The sequence below is a fragment of the Zootoca vivipara genome, chromosome 4 (genome assembly GCF_965207765.1).
Source record: "Zootoca vivipara chromosome 4, rZooViv2.hap1.1, whole genome shotgun sequence".
Taxonomy (NCBI): Eukaryota; Metazoa; Chordata; class Lepidosauria; order Squamata; family Lacertidae; genus Zootoca; species Zootoca vivipara.
The window spans coordinates 52,806,968-52,824,076 of NC_142587.1; the positions used below are offsets into that span (position 1 = coordinate 52,806,968).

General features: G+C 42.3%; 1 protein-coding gene across 2 annotated transcripts in view; it reads left to right on the plus strand.

Annotated features, from left to right (window-relative positions):
* Nucleotides 1-17,109, plus strand: part of URB1 (URB1 ribosome biogenesis factor) — a 52,167-nt gene that overhangs the window by 20,553 nt on the left and 14,505 nt on the right. For both annotated transcript variants that reach the window (XM_035114779.3, XM_035114780.3), the window contains exons 16-29: nucleotides 2,066-2,182; nucleotides 3,222-3,360; nucleotides 4,710-4,883; nucleotides 5,498-5,682; nucleotides 6,354-6,572; nucleotides 6,990-7,169; nucleotides 7,948-8,803; nucleotides 9,504-9,705; nucleotides 11,002-11,185; nucleotides 12,262-12,320; nucleotides 12,581-12,774; nucleotides 14,115-14,225; nucleotides 14,770-14,833; nucleotides 15,613-15,784. In XM_035114779.3, the coding sequence (XP_034970670.2) occupies nucleotides 2,066-2,182; nucleotides 3,222-3,360; nucleotides 4,710-4,883; nucleotides 5,498-5,682; nucleotides 6,354-6,572; nucleotides 6,990-7,169; nucleotides 7,948-8,803; nucleotides 9,504-9,705; nucleotides 11,002-11,185; nucleotides 12,262-12,320; nucleotides 12,581-12,774; nucleotides 14,115-14,225; nucleotides 14,770-14,833; nucleotides 15,613-15,784 (2,856 nt within the window). The remainder of the gene's footprint in view (nucleotides 1-2,065; nucleotides 2,183-3,221; nucleotides 3,361-4,709; nucleotides 4,884-5,497; nucleotides 5,683-6,353; nucleotides 6,573-6,989; nucleotides 7,170-7,947; nucleotides 8,804-9,503; nucleotides 9,706-11,001; nucleotides 11,186-12,261; nucleotides 12,321-12,580; nucleotides 12,775-14,114; nucleotides 14,226-14,769; nucleotides 14,834-15,612; nucleotides 15,785-17,109) is intronic.

Below are 17,109 nucleotides of genomic sequence, written 5' to 3' on the forward strand. Positions count from 1 at the left end.
AAATAGATTGCTTATGGAAATCAAGTTTTCCTTCAGATGTTATGAGTGGACTGATACTTGATGAAATCTTTTTGGGGGGGGAGGTTCAGACTTCATGCAGGTGGTTGCAAGGCAACCTCCAGTGTCTTACTTGAGCACTTTTGATAGGAAAAAGCACTGCCAAAAGTTACACAACTCCCCTTGGGGTTACCCTAGTTTTGCTTTCCATCCTACGTTTTAACGCAGTAGTGTTTTTTTTTTTTAAATGAAGTCTAAACTGGGTGATTTAGCAGTAAAATCCAGCCCCTCACTTCACCTTCTGAACAACTGACTGGTGTGATTGGGGCTTATACAGGACCACACAGACATGGCTCTAGTTGCTGAATGAGCTGGAGAAACTGTGAATGTGATTCCCCATCAAGCTAGGGGTTCATGTGTGTAAGAAGTCTGTGGTCTCTTTGTAGGTTGAGGTGAATAAAATTGTTTCCATATAAATGTTTATAATTCAATTCACAGTGCTAGTGTTTTATTTAGTTACAAAATTTCCTCCTTGCCCTTCACCCTAAGATCCCAGGATGGACTGCAGTGATAAAATGTACAATTATTTAAAGCAGGGTGCACCCCAAACAGGTTCCTGCCTCTTTTCATAGGCTTGAATTTGGTAGCTGGTGCGTACAGTAAAACTCTCCACCGCAACCCGTGGGCAAGCTATTCCCATGCTGTCTGCGTTACAATAAAGGAGAGACAGGGTTTGATCTACCTTTCGCAGAGTTGTTCAGGGTCCCGAGAGCAAGTTTGAATGATCCTTACCTAAAGGAATCCTTACAAAATGTTCTCTGGACTAATAGTTCCATCTTTTTTCAGAAATAAGAAAAGAAATATAATATATATATATTATAAAAACCCAGGTGGCGCTGTGGTTAAACCACTGAGCCTAGGGCTTGCTGATCTGAAGGTCGGCGGTTCGAATCCCTGTGACGGGGTGAGCTCCCGTTGCTTGGTCCCAGCTCCTGCCAACCTAGCAGTTCGAAAGCACGTCAAAATGCAAGTAGATAAATAGGAACCGCTACAGCGGGAAGCTAAACAGCGTTACCATGTGCTGCTCTGGTTTGCCAGAAGCGGCTTTGTCATGCTGGCCACATGACCTGGAAGCTATACGCCGGCTCCCTCGGCCAATAATGCGAGATGAGCGCGCAACCCCAGAGTCGGTCACAACTGGACCTAATGGTCAGGGGTCCCTTTACCTTTACCTTTTATTATAAAAACAGGAAAGAAACATAATTTCAAAGCACATGAAATCATTCCAAATGGAACAGAAGAGTATAAATTTCAGCACAAGAGGTGGGCAGGGCCGTCTTAAGTATATTTGGCGATCTGGCGTCATGGTACGACGGATCCCTCCCGCGCCCGCGCCCCGCCCTGCCCCGTTTCCCAGTGCGGCGGGTGGGCGCAGCTGCGCGGTGCCCCCCTGGCGGGCGGGTGCCCTGGTGCCCTGTGCCACCCAGCCTGGCCCTGGAGGTGGGCCCCATGAAACAAAATACTGTAGCTGTCAAAGGCCAGGGCGTAAAGAGGTGTGTTGCCAACATACAGCAGAAGCTGCCTTTAGAAGATGCTGAACACTTCTCTATGGGGTAGGAATTCCAGAATTTATGGACAGCCTTAAAGAAAGCCCACTCCCAGGTTTCCACTTCTGAGGGCAGGGCAGTACTGCTGAAAGTGCTCCCTCTGCAGATCTTCACACCGAAGAAGATCAGTAGGGATAGAGACAGTATTTTAGTTACAAGGGCTTTAAACACTAATGTGAGCACTATTGGTGTATGCTATGGAACTGGATTGGAAGGCTCTTGCAAGTTGGCCTTTTGTGCCGGCATAGATAGAGGAAAGTGGTTGAGGGGGCAACACATGAGGCTTATATACTTTTAAATAACCTGTTTTTCCATTAATTGTGGTATGTTTTTAAATAGGGGTTAAGGTAAAAATGACTCTGCCATCTGCGGCTGTTCTTTCTTTAAATCAAACAGCCAAAATGAGAGCTGACATACAAAAATAGAACTGAAAGCTTTGCATGATAATTGTTTTTTAACAGGTTCTGCACGACAGTGGAGTATTTGAGTATACCTGGAAGGAACTTGAACTGTGGCTTGAACACTTGGATAACACAGCAGAAGGCAAAAAGGAAGCAGTGATTCAGTTTTTGGAAAGGGTAATAAATGTGCAAATTAACCAGATTAACAATGCCAAGAATAGCCTATGTGGGGACTTATTACCTTTTGTTGTTTTAAAGAGGAAAGTGTTTTGAAAAATCATGAATGAATTCTGAGAACTCTCATCTCCTAGACACGGAAGGGAACAAAGGAAATGAGTGATAGGAAAAGGCTTTTGTTAGAGATTTCCACTACAGTGGGTGGCATTGACAAAAGATTGTTTTTCACCATCAGTTTTATATCAGCATCTACTGTTATAGCAGAGTGAAGGAAATGCAGCAAAGTTATGTAAACCACGATTTAATCCTACCAACGATGCTATCCTTTTTTGTGTGGAAGCTGTTAGTAGCATGCAGGAAAAACATGGTGTGGACTAGAAAGATCACTTCACAGGCAGTACACTGAATAATAAAAGTAATACTTGGTTCTAGGAATGTAGTTTTATTGTAGAATCAAAATGAATCTTATACCCCCCCCCCAAAAAAAATATTGCTTTCTTCAATGACAACCCTAAATATTTAAGATACATTATTATAAAAGGAGGAGGAATTTAAAAAGATGTCTTCAGTGGTTTCATTCACATTTTGTTCTTGGTTTAATGTGCTCAGGTACCAAAACACATGCAATTCTGCTGGATTTATGTACGCAATGATAAAGCACCTGTTTTCCAGCCACTGTGATGGTTGACTTTTGTTCATTTATACAAGAAGATGAAATGTTTAGGCTCCAGGACACCCCATTATATCTTTGGCTGACACCTGTGCCATTTTGTGTGAAAATGTGTTTTGGTATCTAAAGTACATACTCACTGCTAGATTTCTCAAAATATTTTTTCAGGGGGTATGTTTCAATGTATGCAAGGTTCTGCACCAAATCCTGTAGGCTGCCGTGAAATGTTGCATTGCTGACCGGGGCTGATGAGAGAGAATTTGAGTCCAACAACATCTGCAGGGTTAAAGATTCCCCAGACCTGCTTTATGCTTCCTTTACTATCTTTATGATTAAACATTTGTAATGAAAGCTCACTTTCCATTGCAGATCTTGGTGAAACTGGTGACCAACCCCTATCCATACACAGATAAAGCAGCAGACCTTGTCCAGGAAGCCAGCATTCTCCAGGTCAACTTGTTTAAGCAAGATGTTGATAATGCCAGCATACCCATCTCTCACATTGACGGTATGTTCACTTGGGGGGGGGGGTGGTCATTATGCAAATCTTCCACAATTTTGCTGGAAAATTACATGTAGCCAGCATTTTACAAACAGGCAGAAATTTTTAACTCGGGAGGGGGGCAATACTGTTTTGTTTTGTTCTTGTTTTTATTATGTGGTTTTATTCTGTATTTGTGGTTTTATTCTGTATTTTTATGCCATGTACTGCCCTGAGATCTTCGTATGAAGGGCGGTATACAAATTTAAATGACAACAACAATGCAATCCTGTGCATGTCTACTTGGAAGCAAGACCCTTTGAGTATAGTGTGTGTAGGGATTGCAGCCTTAGTTGCCTTCTCAAGCTACCCTGCAGTTGCTGACATAGATTTGCAGCTTTTTCTAAATGCAAATGGGATTTTGCATCTTTGCTTATCTTTGGTATCCTAGGCCAGTTAATTGTATTTGGGTTTGCGTCCAAATTACAGGACTAAGGTCAGATTTCTATACCACAGTTTCTATACCCTTCTGTTGTTGTTGTTCATACACACAGAAGTTCATACTACAGATGGTTTGTCTGTTATTACTACAGTTTGTCAATAGGTACTCCACCAAATCAGAGTTAACACAGACCATGGTTTCTGATACTGATAGGCTGGCTGATTGCAGCACATGGTTTGTCAGTTCACATACTACTCCAAGCCATCATAATTTTGACATGGTGTCTGAATAAAGCCATTGATCAGTTGCTAACTCAAACCATTTAAAAACAATAGACCATCATCACTGAATTCTCACTGAACACATTAAATGTTATTAGGTCTGAAACTTGGCATATCTCTTCAGTTTCTAGGTCTCCCACCCCAGCATTTGATATAGCAGATTTCTTGGGATGAACCAAAAAGCCTAAATGGCATGCTATACTACACACAATATTCAAAAATCATGCAGGCAAATTTTACTGTTTTCTGTTAAGATCTACGCAGGATTGTCTTTTGCTACCCTGTTTCTCATATTTTAAGACATACCCATAAAATAAGCCGTAGCAGGATTTTTAAGCTCTCAAGGAATATAAGCCATACCCCAAAAATAAGACATAGTGATAGGCGCAGCAGCAATGCCGGCCGCGGCAGGAGGAGGAGGAAAAAAATAAGACATCCCTTGAAAATAAGCCATAGTGTGTTTTTTTGAGGAAAAAATAAATATAAGACATGTCTTATAATATGAGAAACACGGTATTTCTACTGAATGTTTCCTTTTGAGTAATGTTAATACTTGAGATCCTGTTATTCTGCTGCTGTTGACTATTGACCCTTTTGTTTGGGTTCTGGAAACAACCTTCATCTAAACTAAGGTTTTTCCCTTTTCAAACTAGATGTTCTGGATATGATTGATGTCATTGTGGAAGGCAATGAAGGCCTAAATGAAGAAATTGGATCTACTTTAAATGAAGACATGATTGTCAGCACTTTCCCATTTAGTGCTGTCGTTCCTGCTGCTTTAGAAGCCAGGAACAAGCTGCTTCTCGAGGCTGATGGGAATGCAAGAGGTATTTCCTTCCCATATTTCTTTTGCAGTGATAAAATGTACAATTATTAAATGCAGGATGCACCCCAAACAGGTTCCTGCCTCTTTTCATAGGCTTGAATTTGGTAGCTGGTGCGTACAGTAAAACTCTCCACCGCAACCCGTGGACAGGCTATTCCCATGCTGTCTGCGTTACAATAAAGGAGAGACAGGGTTTGATCTACCCTTTGGCAGAGTTGTTCAGGGTCCCGAGAGCAAGTTTGAATGATCCTTACCTAAAGGAATCCTTCAAAATGTTCTCTGGACTAATAGTTCCATCTTTTTTCAGAAATAAGAAAAAAAAATATAATATATATATTATAAAAACATGCATGCTTTAATTCTTAATAATATCGGCAAAGCTGCCCTCTGAGTTCAGACAATATGATTTTAGTTGTAGCTGTCATGGAAAAGGTTCTTAAGCAACGGGGGTTCTTGTTGATTTGTGTTTCTTGCCTACCCATTTTTTTTTAACAACAACATGTGCTTTTTAAAAAGCTCATAAGTATTTCAGTGTGCTAACCAATAGTTTAGAGGACTGACTTTTCAAGTTAAGAAGCCATACAATTCGATCTGTGTTTTGTTTTGTGTCTTTAGGAGAAAGCATAGTGGAGTATCTCATCACTGTTTTCACTGACCTCCTGCATTCTCAGAGAGACCCCTTAGCCCTTTGTTTGCTGTTTCAGCTCTATGATAAAGAACTCCAGACTGTCTCTCCTCAACTCTGTCAATTCAACCACTACTACAGTCTTTGGATACCAGAGCAAGCTAAGGAAACTGTGGTAAGCAAGGCAACAAGTATTTTCAGCTGCTTAATTTGATGTTGAGCTCACACTGACTGCATTTGGATGTCACACTAAACCACTGTTTGGTGTGTTGACAGTGAGCCTCTGCAAGCCTCATGATGGCAACCCCAACCCGGGTGCTTCTGGTGCAGTAGCAAGAAAGAGCTCAGAAGACTGTGCTGATTTCCACTAACCACAGTTTAGCATGTTGCTTGAATCCTAAACTGTGGTTAAGGTAGATTAACCAGTCTCAGAATCCATGTTTAACATTAACATGGCCTGTTAGGTTGGATGGCACAACAAGCTATGATTAGCCAAAACCTCTTCCTTCTTGCCACAATGGAGTGGGAGGGAAATGTATGAGTTCAAGGCTTGCTGCAGTTTGTTCTTGTCACACAAAATTGTGGTTTAGCTCAGGGTGGGGAAACTTGTTTCAGGCTGACGGCTATGTGCCTTGTGGGGCAATATTCCAGTGGCCATTGGTAGCGGTGGGTGGTGCCAGAAACAGAAGTAGATGGGGCAATGGGTGCAACTGTTAACTTTGTACAATAGGCTACATTCCAGCCACAGAAAGGAAGAGGTTTCTATACACATATCTGTAATGATGTTTTCTTTCTTCCCCCGACCCCTCTTTCTGAAAACATGAAATACATTTTAAACATTTCCAGCAAGGCAGAAGTGAGTATGTAGACGATTGCCTCTTGACGGATTCCTCCTTTTCCTCCCTGCTGAAGAATGCCTATCAGAAAGGTGTTGCAATTCTGTTGGAAGAGGGTTTTGAAGAGAAACTAAGGGAGGCTATTTCCCAACTCCAGCCTCAGCAGTTCCTGTTAGCTTCAAAGCACGTCCTTCTTTGCCTAAAAACAACCGTGGAGAATTTCAACAGTGTAAGAGATGTTGTTCTCCTTCACCCTTTTCTAAGATTGTTGGTTATAATCCCTTCCTCTTTTATTATCACACCAAGAGCTCTTTTACAGATTATGTGGCAGTAAATAAGTGCTTGGCTACCGCAGGTGCATATACCTGAGAAGTGTATCAAGTTTCGGCTCCAGGCCTGCATGATAGGCACTGCAGAAATGAACCTTTCGCTCTTATGGAAATGTCACAGTTTTAAGAATATCCACAAAATATGTCGCATGCATCTGTCTTATAAATAATTATTTTAAGTCTTACAAAGAGAAAAATCATAGACTTTTGTGCATGTGCTGACATGCCTCTGCAGTGCAGTGCAATGATGTAGTTTCGCTGCTTAATCCTTTCCCCAAGTTTTCCCTATTCTGAAATGTATCTTAATTTTCTAACAGTTTGGCAAAAATTTGGGTCTCTCGCTTCTCACCCTGTTTGTGGATCTGCTGAAGAGCTTGTTGCACAGGGGGGACGCCAAAGAACTGTGTAGTCAGCAGAAAGAGAAAAATACACAAACCGAATCTGATCTCTTTGTGGATGCGGAGTGTCTGATGGCAGCAGAGACTGGAAACGACAAGGTAATAACTTCTCTCTGTGTTACTGTTTATGAATGTCATCCTAGTAAATTGGCCCTTGGAGAGGCAGGAAAAACCTGGCAATTATGCATAAACGTTTACAGGTGCAGGCAATGGTTGTGAGACAAAAAAATACGTTTAAATTACGTTTCCTCAGTGAAGTGGAAAGCCATGCAAGGGGGGAAATGACTTGATTCTTCTGTAACTTAGGTATTTTTAGGCGGAATAAAGATAAAATCCTAGTCATGCAGTGTTTCTTAATTGTGCACCTTCACTTCCATTCCCTGGCCATTTCTCTGGGAGCTGGCTCAGTTCATTCCAGACCATAACTTCCTTGACCCGTAAAATAACAAGAGCAGCTCTCTTAGGAAGCAATCCAAATTCACAGCCAGCTGACCAGCTTGGGGTGGGAGGGTTATGAAAGGGCAGGGCCACTGCTGCAACGGCATCCTTGCAGGAACAAGGGCCAGGCGGATCACTGGAGCTGATGCAGTTCTCCTGCCTCAATTGGGCATTAATAAAAATAATATGTATATACCAGGGTGGTTCACAAGATAAAAATACAGGATAAAAGCACAAATAGTTAGAACAAAAACACAGCAATAAACTGCCTCCCATAAACACATTTAAAAGGCCATAGAATATTAATCAGCCATAGTCCTGATTGCCTATCACATGACGGACCTTCCCCTGGTTTTGACAGGTCCTGGGTCCCTGGGCAGCTCACAGGGATTTTAAATCAGTTGGGTGATGTCTTTAATTGTAACCATCTCCATTGTAGATACTGGAAGAAGTGCTCCCTTTGGTCTTCAAGCACCCCACGCTGGAGAATTGGTTCCTGGCTGTAGAGCAACGTTCTCTCCCTCCCCATAGTTTAAGCCCAGTTAAAGTGAAGCTGCTTGCTGCTCACCTAAACCGTGGCATTCTTGAGTTGCTGAAGGTGGGCTGCCCAATGTTGCAAGCCAGGAACCAGCTAGATACGCTCTCTAGATATTTCGAAGCCGTCACTAAAACTGTCTTGGAAGAACTGCATGCTGGGAGAAAAGATGCCTGCAAGTTACATCCCAAAAGGTCACAGCAGGTGGAGGCACTGCAAGAACTGCAACTGTACATGAATACCCAACAACTGAAGGAAGTCACTTTGGCTATGCTGCAGCTTCCCAAGGCGATGCTGGCCTCCAAGACAGCTGAAGGCATTTCTGGAAAAGAAACGTACTTGAGCACTTACGGGGAGACTTTGGTGCAGCTGCTCACAGACAGCTACCAAAGGGGATCCCTGAAGGGAGACCTCTTCCTCTCAAGAGAGCACATTCAAGGGATGGGGACTCTCTTGTCCACAGCAGCCACAGAAGAGTTGGAAAAGGTCTTCCTGCATGCGATACAGAAGGAGCCTGTCTTTGCCCAGGCAGTTGGCGTGAATGTGCAGCTTTCCTGCCTTAAGCATTCAACGAAAACGTCCCTTTCCATTGTGGCTGTGCTGATTCGATACAGTCAGACTCACTTGCTGCAGTTTGAGCTTTGGTGTCTGAAGCAGGGCACTGGCAAGCTTCTGAGAAAAGATGTGGACCTCTTTCTGCCACTTGTCAATGCATACTTGGACTGTCGAGAGCAGCACACTTTGAGCCACCTGTCAGAAGGTAACCATGGTCAACTTACATAACACTCTGGATCAGCTTTTTTTTAAAAAAAGGGATTGCAACTGTTTTGTGTCATTGGATGGAGAGTATGATTTTGAAAAATGAAGTTGTAAATGCCAGTGGTACAGTGTTTGGGGGTTTTCAGACTAAAAACTTCAAACCTTGTTTGTTAAGTGGGCCAGTTAATGGTTCAGATGTTAATTTCCCCGCAACTTTATTACCAGGGAATTTGTTTTTTTTCTACCTTTAAATTTTGTTTACAAGTTCTCCTGTCAATCTTAGCTTGCTTCCAGGGTCCTATATTATCAAATTATGTAACCAAAATTATGTGAGAAACTCTTAACCAGGACCCAGTTTTGGAGCAGTCTGGTGTAAATCTTGTTTGGCTGTCCCTTTCCAAGATATTAGAGTCTGTGATTTCTCTTTAGGCCAGTAGTTCTAGTATGTCATTCCAAGGACTTGGGACTGTGTAGTGGCCTCTGGTACATGCATTAGAGCAGGCATCCCCAAACTGCGGCCCTCATATGTTTTGGCCCACAGCTCCCATGATCCCTAGCTAACAGGACCATTGGCCAGGGAAGATGGGAACTGTAGTCCAAAACATCTGGAGGGCCGAAGTCTGGGGATACCTGCATTAGAGTATGGGCCTGTGAAATGCTGACAGATACACCTTTGTGACTTGCGTTGTCCTTTCCTACAGTCTCTTCAGCTGTTACTTCCATCTTGAGAGAAACTTTGTGGCCACAACTGCTGGGCATTCTTCCGAATAGTGGTTCATCACAGCCGTTCGCTGAGCAGTGTCAAGTTCTTTCCAAGTTACTGCCGCCTCCAGAAACCGAGCTATTTGCTAATTTAACAGAGAAATTACTTTTATCTCTTGAGACAGCGGGAAATCATGAACAGTAAGTCTACTTATTTTCTGCTTATTAGTTCCAGTTCTCCATATTGACCAGTCGATTACAATAAACACAAGTACATGCCCTCCATTCTCAGGTACCTGCTGTCAGTATGAGGTAGTATTTTAATACTTCAAATAGATAGAAATCATCTAATGTATATCACCTTTTGTTGAGTCACATCAGTGGAGGTAAATACCAGATGGAACATCAATGTTGGGGGGTGGTATGTTCAATGTTAATAATCAGAATTAATGAAATATGGTAAAATTTAATAATAAGATAAAATAAAAATGTTGGGTGAGTGTGATGACCGCTACGCTTTAGAAACTTACGAAAGATAAAGTAAAAATGTGATAAACTTTAATAAAAATGTAGTAAGCTTCACTACTGCAGCTTGGCTAGACCAGAATGCCTGTTGCATTTTTCTTTTTTAAACACTGATCTGTATCCGTTATCAGAGAGAAAGAGTTGCTTCAAGTATGACACCAAACCTGTTTGATGCTATTTGAATGAACTCTGCCCATACACTCCCATTATCCCCTGCCATGATCAGCCAGTTGCCAGTTCTCTGGATCATTTCTTCAGCCTTAATCCATAGTTCACCATTAGATCTGAAATGTGCTGATATTGTCATTTGCTTGCAAACAAGGTTCGCAAACCATGGTTTCGACTTGTTTTGCAACCCTGATTTTTAGGCAAAGTATGGGTTTGTGCAAGCCATTGTTCGTCAGATTCAGATGTTACGACAAACTATTGTCTGCTGCTGAATCTGAACTGAAGGAGGAAACCAGAGCAGGGGAGGGGAGGGAGCAAAAGGCTCATCCATGTATCATCAAACTAAGTTTGGCATTTTGTGTGAACTGGGCCAAAGAAATGAAGCTTCTTTTGCACCAGGATAGCGATGGACATTTTATCACAAAGAGAGAAACCATATGTGGTGGTCATGATGACTCACTGTGTAATTAGTCTCCTGGTCTGCAAAGTATTCCATCCCATTGTGTTTAACAGTCTAGCAAAACATCCATAAGACTTCCGCAACCCTCCGTGATGTCTAAGAAGTCACTCTTGACCAATCAGTGGCTGTGTATTTTCAATAGGGGAACTATCCTCATGGCTCTCAGAGAACTCAGGGCACTGGTTACATCCTCTCCTGATTCAGCAGACTTTCCAGATCTAGAAAGCAACTAATAAACGCTCCATTTCCCAGCAATTCAAGCTTAAGATTTGGGGGGGGGGGTGCGCAGTAGTTGAAATGAACACAAAAGCTACCATTTCATTACTCTTTTCAAACCTCTCTAGCTGGGTGATTGCTGACGCTATATCCAGAGCCCTGGAGAGCTCTGCAGAGAAGTTGCATTCGTGGAGGAAACGCCTGCTAGTTGCCTGCATGAAGTGGTTGATCCTCACGTACAGCAGTAACAGAGAACAAGAAACCCGCTCGGAAATTGAGAGTGCCGTGCTGTTGAGGCTAGAGAGACTACTGGTGAGAATTAGGGGGTCGTCCCCCCCAGGTTGTTGGACATTATTCTAAGCAGGGTGGAGGTGTATCGAGCACAACCGCTGGAGAGTAATGTGACCACTAGAGGGTGCATATGCACAGGCTGTTGCACATGAAAGTGCAAACTTCTTTAGAAAAAATATTCTTTGCTCTACCTCCTTTCTCTACCTTTTTCCCAACTTCAGCAGTGTCCCTCCTGACAAAACCAAACCTTGTCACAGACGTCCATAGCCCAATGACTTGCAGGCTAGATTAATGCAATATGCTCTGCATAGGGCCACCATTGAAAAGTGTTCACAAATGTCAGCCAGGGCAAGATTCAACTAGGCACTTTGGGTTTATTATGGCAGTTTTGTGTGATCTGATTGATGGCAGGTTTCCTTCTGGGCTCAATTTAAGGTGTTCTGTTTAACTTTTAAAGGCATAAGCAGCTTAGGATCTGCATAGCTTATTCCATATGAGCCTCCCTCCATACACGAATCATCATCTGAGGCCTTCCTCCAGATCCCAGGAAGAATGCTTGGCAATGACCAGGGCCTCTTCTGCAGGGAACTCACCCAGGGGAACACACTGCTAAACATGCTGTATGAAGACTGCTTTTGGCTGAGCATTTCCCCTCTCTTTGTATTTTGATGTTTTAATTCTGACTGCTGCCTGGACATTTTTTGTGGTCATGCTAGTATTTTGGTTTATGGTTTTAGTTCAGTGATTCCCCACCTCCCATGGACCACCTGAAAATTGCTGGTGGCCTTGACAGGCAGCTTCATGATTTTTTATCCTGTTGTAGCCATTGTAATGTGCTGTGCTTGATGCTGTATTACTTTTAATTCTGGGGATTTTTGCTGCTTTTTTTTCTTGTATTTTCTAATATTGCAATTTGTATTCCCACAAAGCGTTATCCCTGATATTCAATTGGAAGCCACCCAGAGTGGTTGGGGAGACTCAGCCAGATGGGCGGGGTACAAATAAAAAATTATTATTATTATTATTATTATCCCTGCACCACCACATCCCCACTGTCACATGTTTAAGTGTTCTTTTGCTGTTTCCTACCTACCTAGAACTCAGTAACTGAGGTGGCTCCAGAAGACTGGCACAGTTTTGTGAAGATGGGACTCAAGTAAGCATGTTTAGGTTTACAAGAGTATTTTGTGCTGCTACAATGACATACAACAATGAGGTTAGGGTTGCTTATGCCTCGCTGGACCGTAGTTTTGCTTCTGTTAATAGATGTTTTACCAATACAGTACTTTTAAAACGGTGTGGCAAGCTGGTTCACAGACCAAGCCAACACCTGGGATATAATTGATTCTTTCATTCACTTTGCAGGCAGAGTGCATGATTTTTATCTCAACATCTCTTTAAATCTCTGTTATGTAGGTACCGTTATAAAGACCAGGGCTTCCTGAAAACTCTGAATGCAGCTATCAATTTGCTGTACCAGAAAGGAATCCCTGCTGCTCAGAGATTAGTGAAGTTGTCGGTGCTTTATATGATGATCACGCAGCACTCCTTATTTTTGTCAATTATGCTGAGGTCGCAAGAAGGTGATGACACAAACATTCATGAAAGAGGTATCACCTTCTCATTTGTTTCCTTGTGTATCTATATATAACCCAAGTGTATTTCACGTGTTGTTTTTCATCCTTCCACTTGCCAGCCCACCTAGATGTTTTCAGAGCTGCTATATCTAGAGAACATAATTATTTTAGCATTTACCTTTTAACATATTACTAACTCTTCTCCATTATCATTGCGTTGCCAGCTCCAGTGCCTTTTCTTACTATTTATTTGCATTTGGATTGCATTTATTTATCATTGAACTTAGCATTTCTTACTTTATTTTTTACTCTTTGACTCTTTGGCTATATATTTCTGAAACAGTTATTGCAGTATTGTATACAGCTATGTCTGTTTTCCAATTAAGCATGCTAAAAAATAGCCCACTTGTTTTGGGTTACCTGGTCTTACTGGGGTATTGACAGTGCTAGTTGAAATCCTCAGAATCTCAGCTTTGTCCCTTTTTCTTAGGAAGTGACATAGTGGAATTTATCCTAGATGCAGGACTAGGTAGAGTAATGCAAATTGAAAGGATCTGGGCTACACGGCATCATTTAAGAGCTTACAAAAAGGAACCCTGGAAAACCCTATGCAAAAGTTGTTTAATTAACCACGAGACCCATTAGTTAGCACAAGGGCAGAAGTTCCCATGTTACACTGGATGGGGATTAGAGGAGAAAGGAAGGATGGCCCAATTCATTTCTGCACAAAACTTGAATGGAATGTGTGGGAAGCTTGAGTAGCTGGAACCGTGTGGATCAGTGCTGCAGAGCTGCCGCTAACCTGGACTATGCAGCGAGGAGGCAAAGGAGAAGTGAGATCAAGGCTCCATGGGTGCACCATTAGAGCCAATCTGATGCTCCCTTTAAACTTTGTTCTTACCCCTTACCTTTGTCTTGGTTAGAGGAGGGACATTGGTGTCAGAAAGGCAGCACTGCCACACCACACTGCCCGTTCCTGGTGATAAAATGATATTTTCACGGCCCCCTTCATATTGGAACACATGTTTTTTTATTGAAAAAGGCCTTAATTTTCTTCAAAAACAAAAACCCTATGTGAAAGCGATTAGCATTTCACAATGTTATATCATAATGTGTTTTCCATTTTGTTGGCAACAGTCCCTGTCCACTGGGAAGTTCTCCTGCGTGGCTAAAATGAATGGGAGCTTCATTAAAGCTCTCATGGTGCTCCATTCATCTCAGCAGGTCTTGCCCCAGAGAGCATCCTAGCAGTGTGAGTGACCAGCACCATTGTTGCAAGGAAGCGCCCGAGCAACCGTAATATTTTCAAATTGCTTGACAAGAGGCTAAGTCATTTGGAAGAGGGAGAAAAATATTTTTCCTTTTTGCTTTAGAGGCATTAGTGGATATCCTGTTGACTCTAGTGAAACTCTGCCCTGCAGTTTGTGAGAGCAACCATTTTGCTGTGTTGCTTGGAGCCTATGGTGCAACACTGAGCATTACAGGTAAGTGTATTTGCAGTTGAAAGAGATGCATGACCTAAATTTTTTTTTTAATGAGAATTCTTAAAATGCAGCAGCCAAACTATCGTGTGTGTCATATGTAGTAGCTCAGACAAATCCTGCAGTTCCTGGGTGGTTCGGGAAAATGACCAAAGAAGTAAGTGCATGCATGCATACTAAGGAGTTTTAAGTGAAGTAATTTCACTTACTCGGCCCTCCAGATGTTTTGGCCTACAACTCCCATGATCCCTAGCTAACAGGGCCAGTGGTCGGGGAAGATGGGAACTGTAGTCCAAAACATCTGGAGGGCCGAAGTTTGGGGATGCCTGCTTTAGATGATAACTTGCAGCAGAACATGTGCACTGCCTTCATTGCAAAGTATTGTATTCAGAATGATGTCAGGTGAAAAACTGCTCTTGATTAAGGTTCAAGTTCTTACTCAGTGTTGCAGAAATCAAAAGTTGCACATGCCCAAAGGTTGGCGCTCCATCTATCTATCTATCTATCCATCTATCATCTATCTAATTTCCCTCTTATTTATTTTTAGACCAGAAGATATTGCAGCTGCTTAAATTGTATGAAAAGAATGGTCTAAGCCTTGTAAACTTCAGGTCAGTTGACTGCCATGTTGGTCAGTGTATTGGGTAGATAGTGTGTACAGTGTGTGTCAGGTTTGCTTTCCTGTGGATTACGTGCCTCAGGTATTTGCATACACATAGGGCGTTTTGAGTGGGGTTTAAACCTGTGCAGAGGAACTAGTGGTAGGGATGGGAATGGAATCTGATAGACTGCAATTCCAAAGTTGACTCACCTGATCCATTTTAGAGTCTGAACATTGACAGATTCTTTCAACTCACCCTGAATCATTTATGGGTTATTCCAAGAGTCTGCCTCTCTGTTCACATCATACTGTACTTTCTTTTAAAAAGGTATCTATTATTTCCTATGTGAACCCACCCACCTCCTGAGGTTTATCCCACCTTCCTTAGTGGTGGAACACTTGGAAATGAGTTCTAATATTTTTTTAATAGAAAAAAGCATTTTCTTTCATTGAGTGATATTGTGGCGGTTACCAAAAACAACTGTGTTGTTTATTGCTGATATTGTGTAGGAGGCAGTATTGCAGCCTTTCTCTAAGAGCCAAGATGGCTAAAAAGGAACACAGCAGAGTGACTGTTGCTTCATAGTTTAATTTTGTTTCAAAGTGCTTTGGAAGGAAAACTAAGGTTGTCAAGGAAACACATCCTACCTTTGGTTTCTCTGGTAATAAATAAAGAAGTGAAAAGGAAAACACTGTTCTATCATTTACAAGTCAAATTGCTTTGTGTAATTGCTATCTTCTCCACATATACAAAGTTGGAAAACACATAGCATCTTAATATGATTCCAGAATTCTGCTTTGGGGTCCAGCTGCCGTGGAGCACCATAAAACATGCAAGAGCCTGGGAAGGTCCCTGTGGCAGCAGCCAAGCATGGAAGAAATTCTATGTCTGCTGGACCGAGAAATGATGATGAGGACCATTCTCCATTTCCCACAGCATCAGCATCTCCTGTCCACAGAGGTGCCTTAATCTGACCACAGATTTCTGTCCTTTTAAAAACATACGTACAGTAGAACCATTTTAGTCTTAGGTCATTTATCTTGAAAGTGGCATTGTTAATATTCACAGTGGCAGTCATAGCATCTGGTTGATTTATATTAATGGGCCTTACCGTGTTTCCCCCTTTTTAAGGCGTAGTCATAAAATAAGCCATAGCAGCATTTCTAAGCATTTGAGAAATATAAACCGTACCCCGAAAATAAGCCATAGTGATAGGCGCTGTGCGGAAGAGATCACTGAGCTCCCCGAGTCAGCAGCAGCAACGCCGGCCGCAGCAGTGTTTGCTGAGTCCTTTCTTGCTTTTGGGACTTGGTTACTGTGCTGGCTTGGGATGGTGTGTGTGCAATTGCTGTTGCTGCTTCGTGTTTTTCAGCTGGATTCTCTGGGTTCTAAGCACTTTCCCCCGTTTGTTTGTGAAGCAGCACTCGGCTGCAGCCCCTGCCTCTCCCGACGGCTGCATGAATGCGAGGCTGGATTTGATCGCTATCTCCTTTTCCATTTCTTTTGTCTTTGAGCACCCGGCCCCGCCCCCTCTCCCCTTCGTGGAATGAAGAACGGAGTTTTAGCAGCATTTCCTCATTATAAAAAAAAGGTCAGGAACTTTTACTTTAACCTCAAAAATGGGATATTTCCTCTCTCTAAAAACAACTCTGACCTGAACACCAATATAACGGGGGTAGATCACCTCCAGTTTATAAATCCGCAAGTAGATCGCAGTCTCCTAGAAGTTGGGCTCTATACTTTGGCTGATTGCAAGCCTTTGCATCTTTAAAAAACAAAAACCATGCGCTTCTCAGTCTTAATTTTCCTTTAATTCATCCCCCTATACCCTCCTCCAACCATTGCCTCCTTCCATTCCTTACCCCCCTCCCTCTCTCCCCACTTCCCTCACTCCTGTGCGATCTCATTTAGTCATATACTTGCTTTTTCTGTTGTGTTGTCTATTTTATATTTAATATTATTACCCTTTATGATGTTATTTTTCCCCTTGCGATAATTATTTATTTTTTATCTTTAACTAACTTTCCTTTCCATATTTTTCCATATATAACTCAACACTTTCCCATTCCTTCTTAACTCTTTGGATAGAGTGCCCCCCCATTATTGTTGTTAATTTTACAATTCCTGGATTTTTTATGGAACCGAACAGCTCGGGTGCTTCAGAATGTGCCTTCTGTTGCTACAGGGCTATGGGGCTTCACTATTTGACCCCCCCCCCAGGTTGGGATTTTTAAAGTAGTTCTGTGGGTCCCAGGGCACAGAATCACCCCCGATCCTTTCCTTTG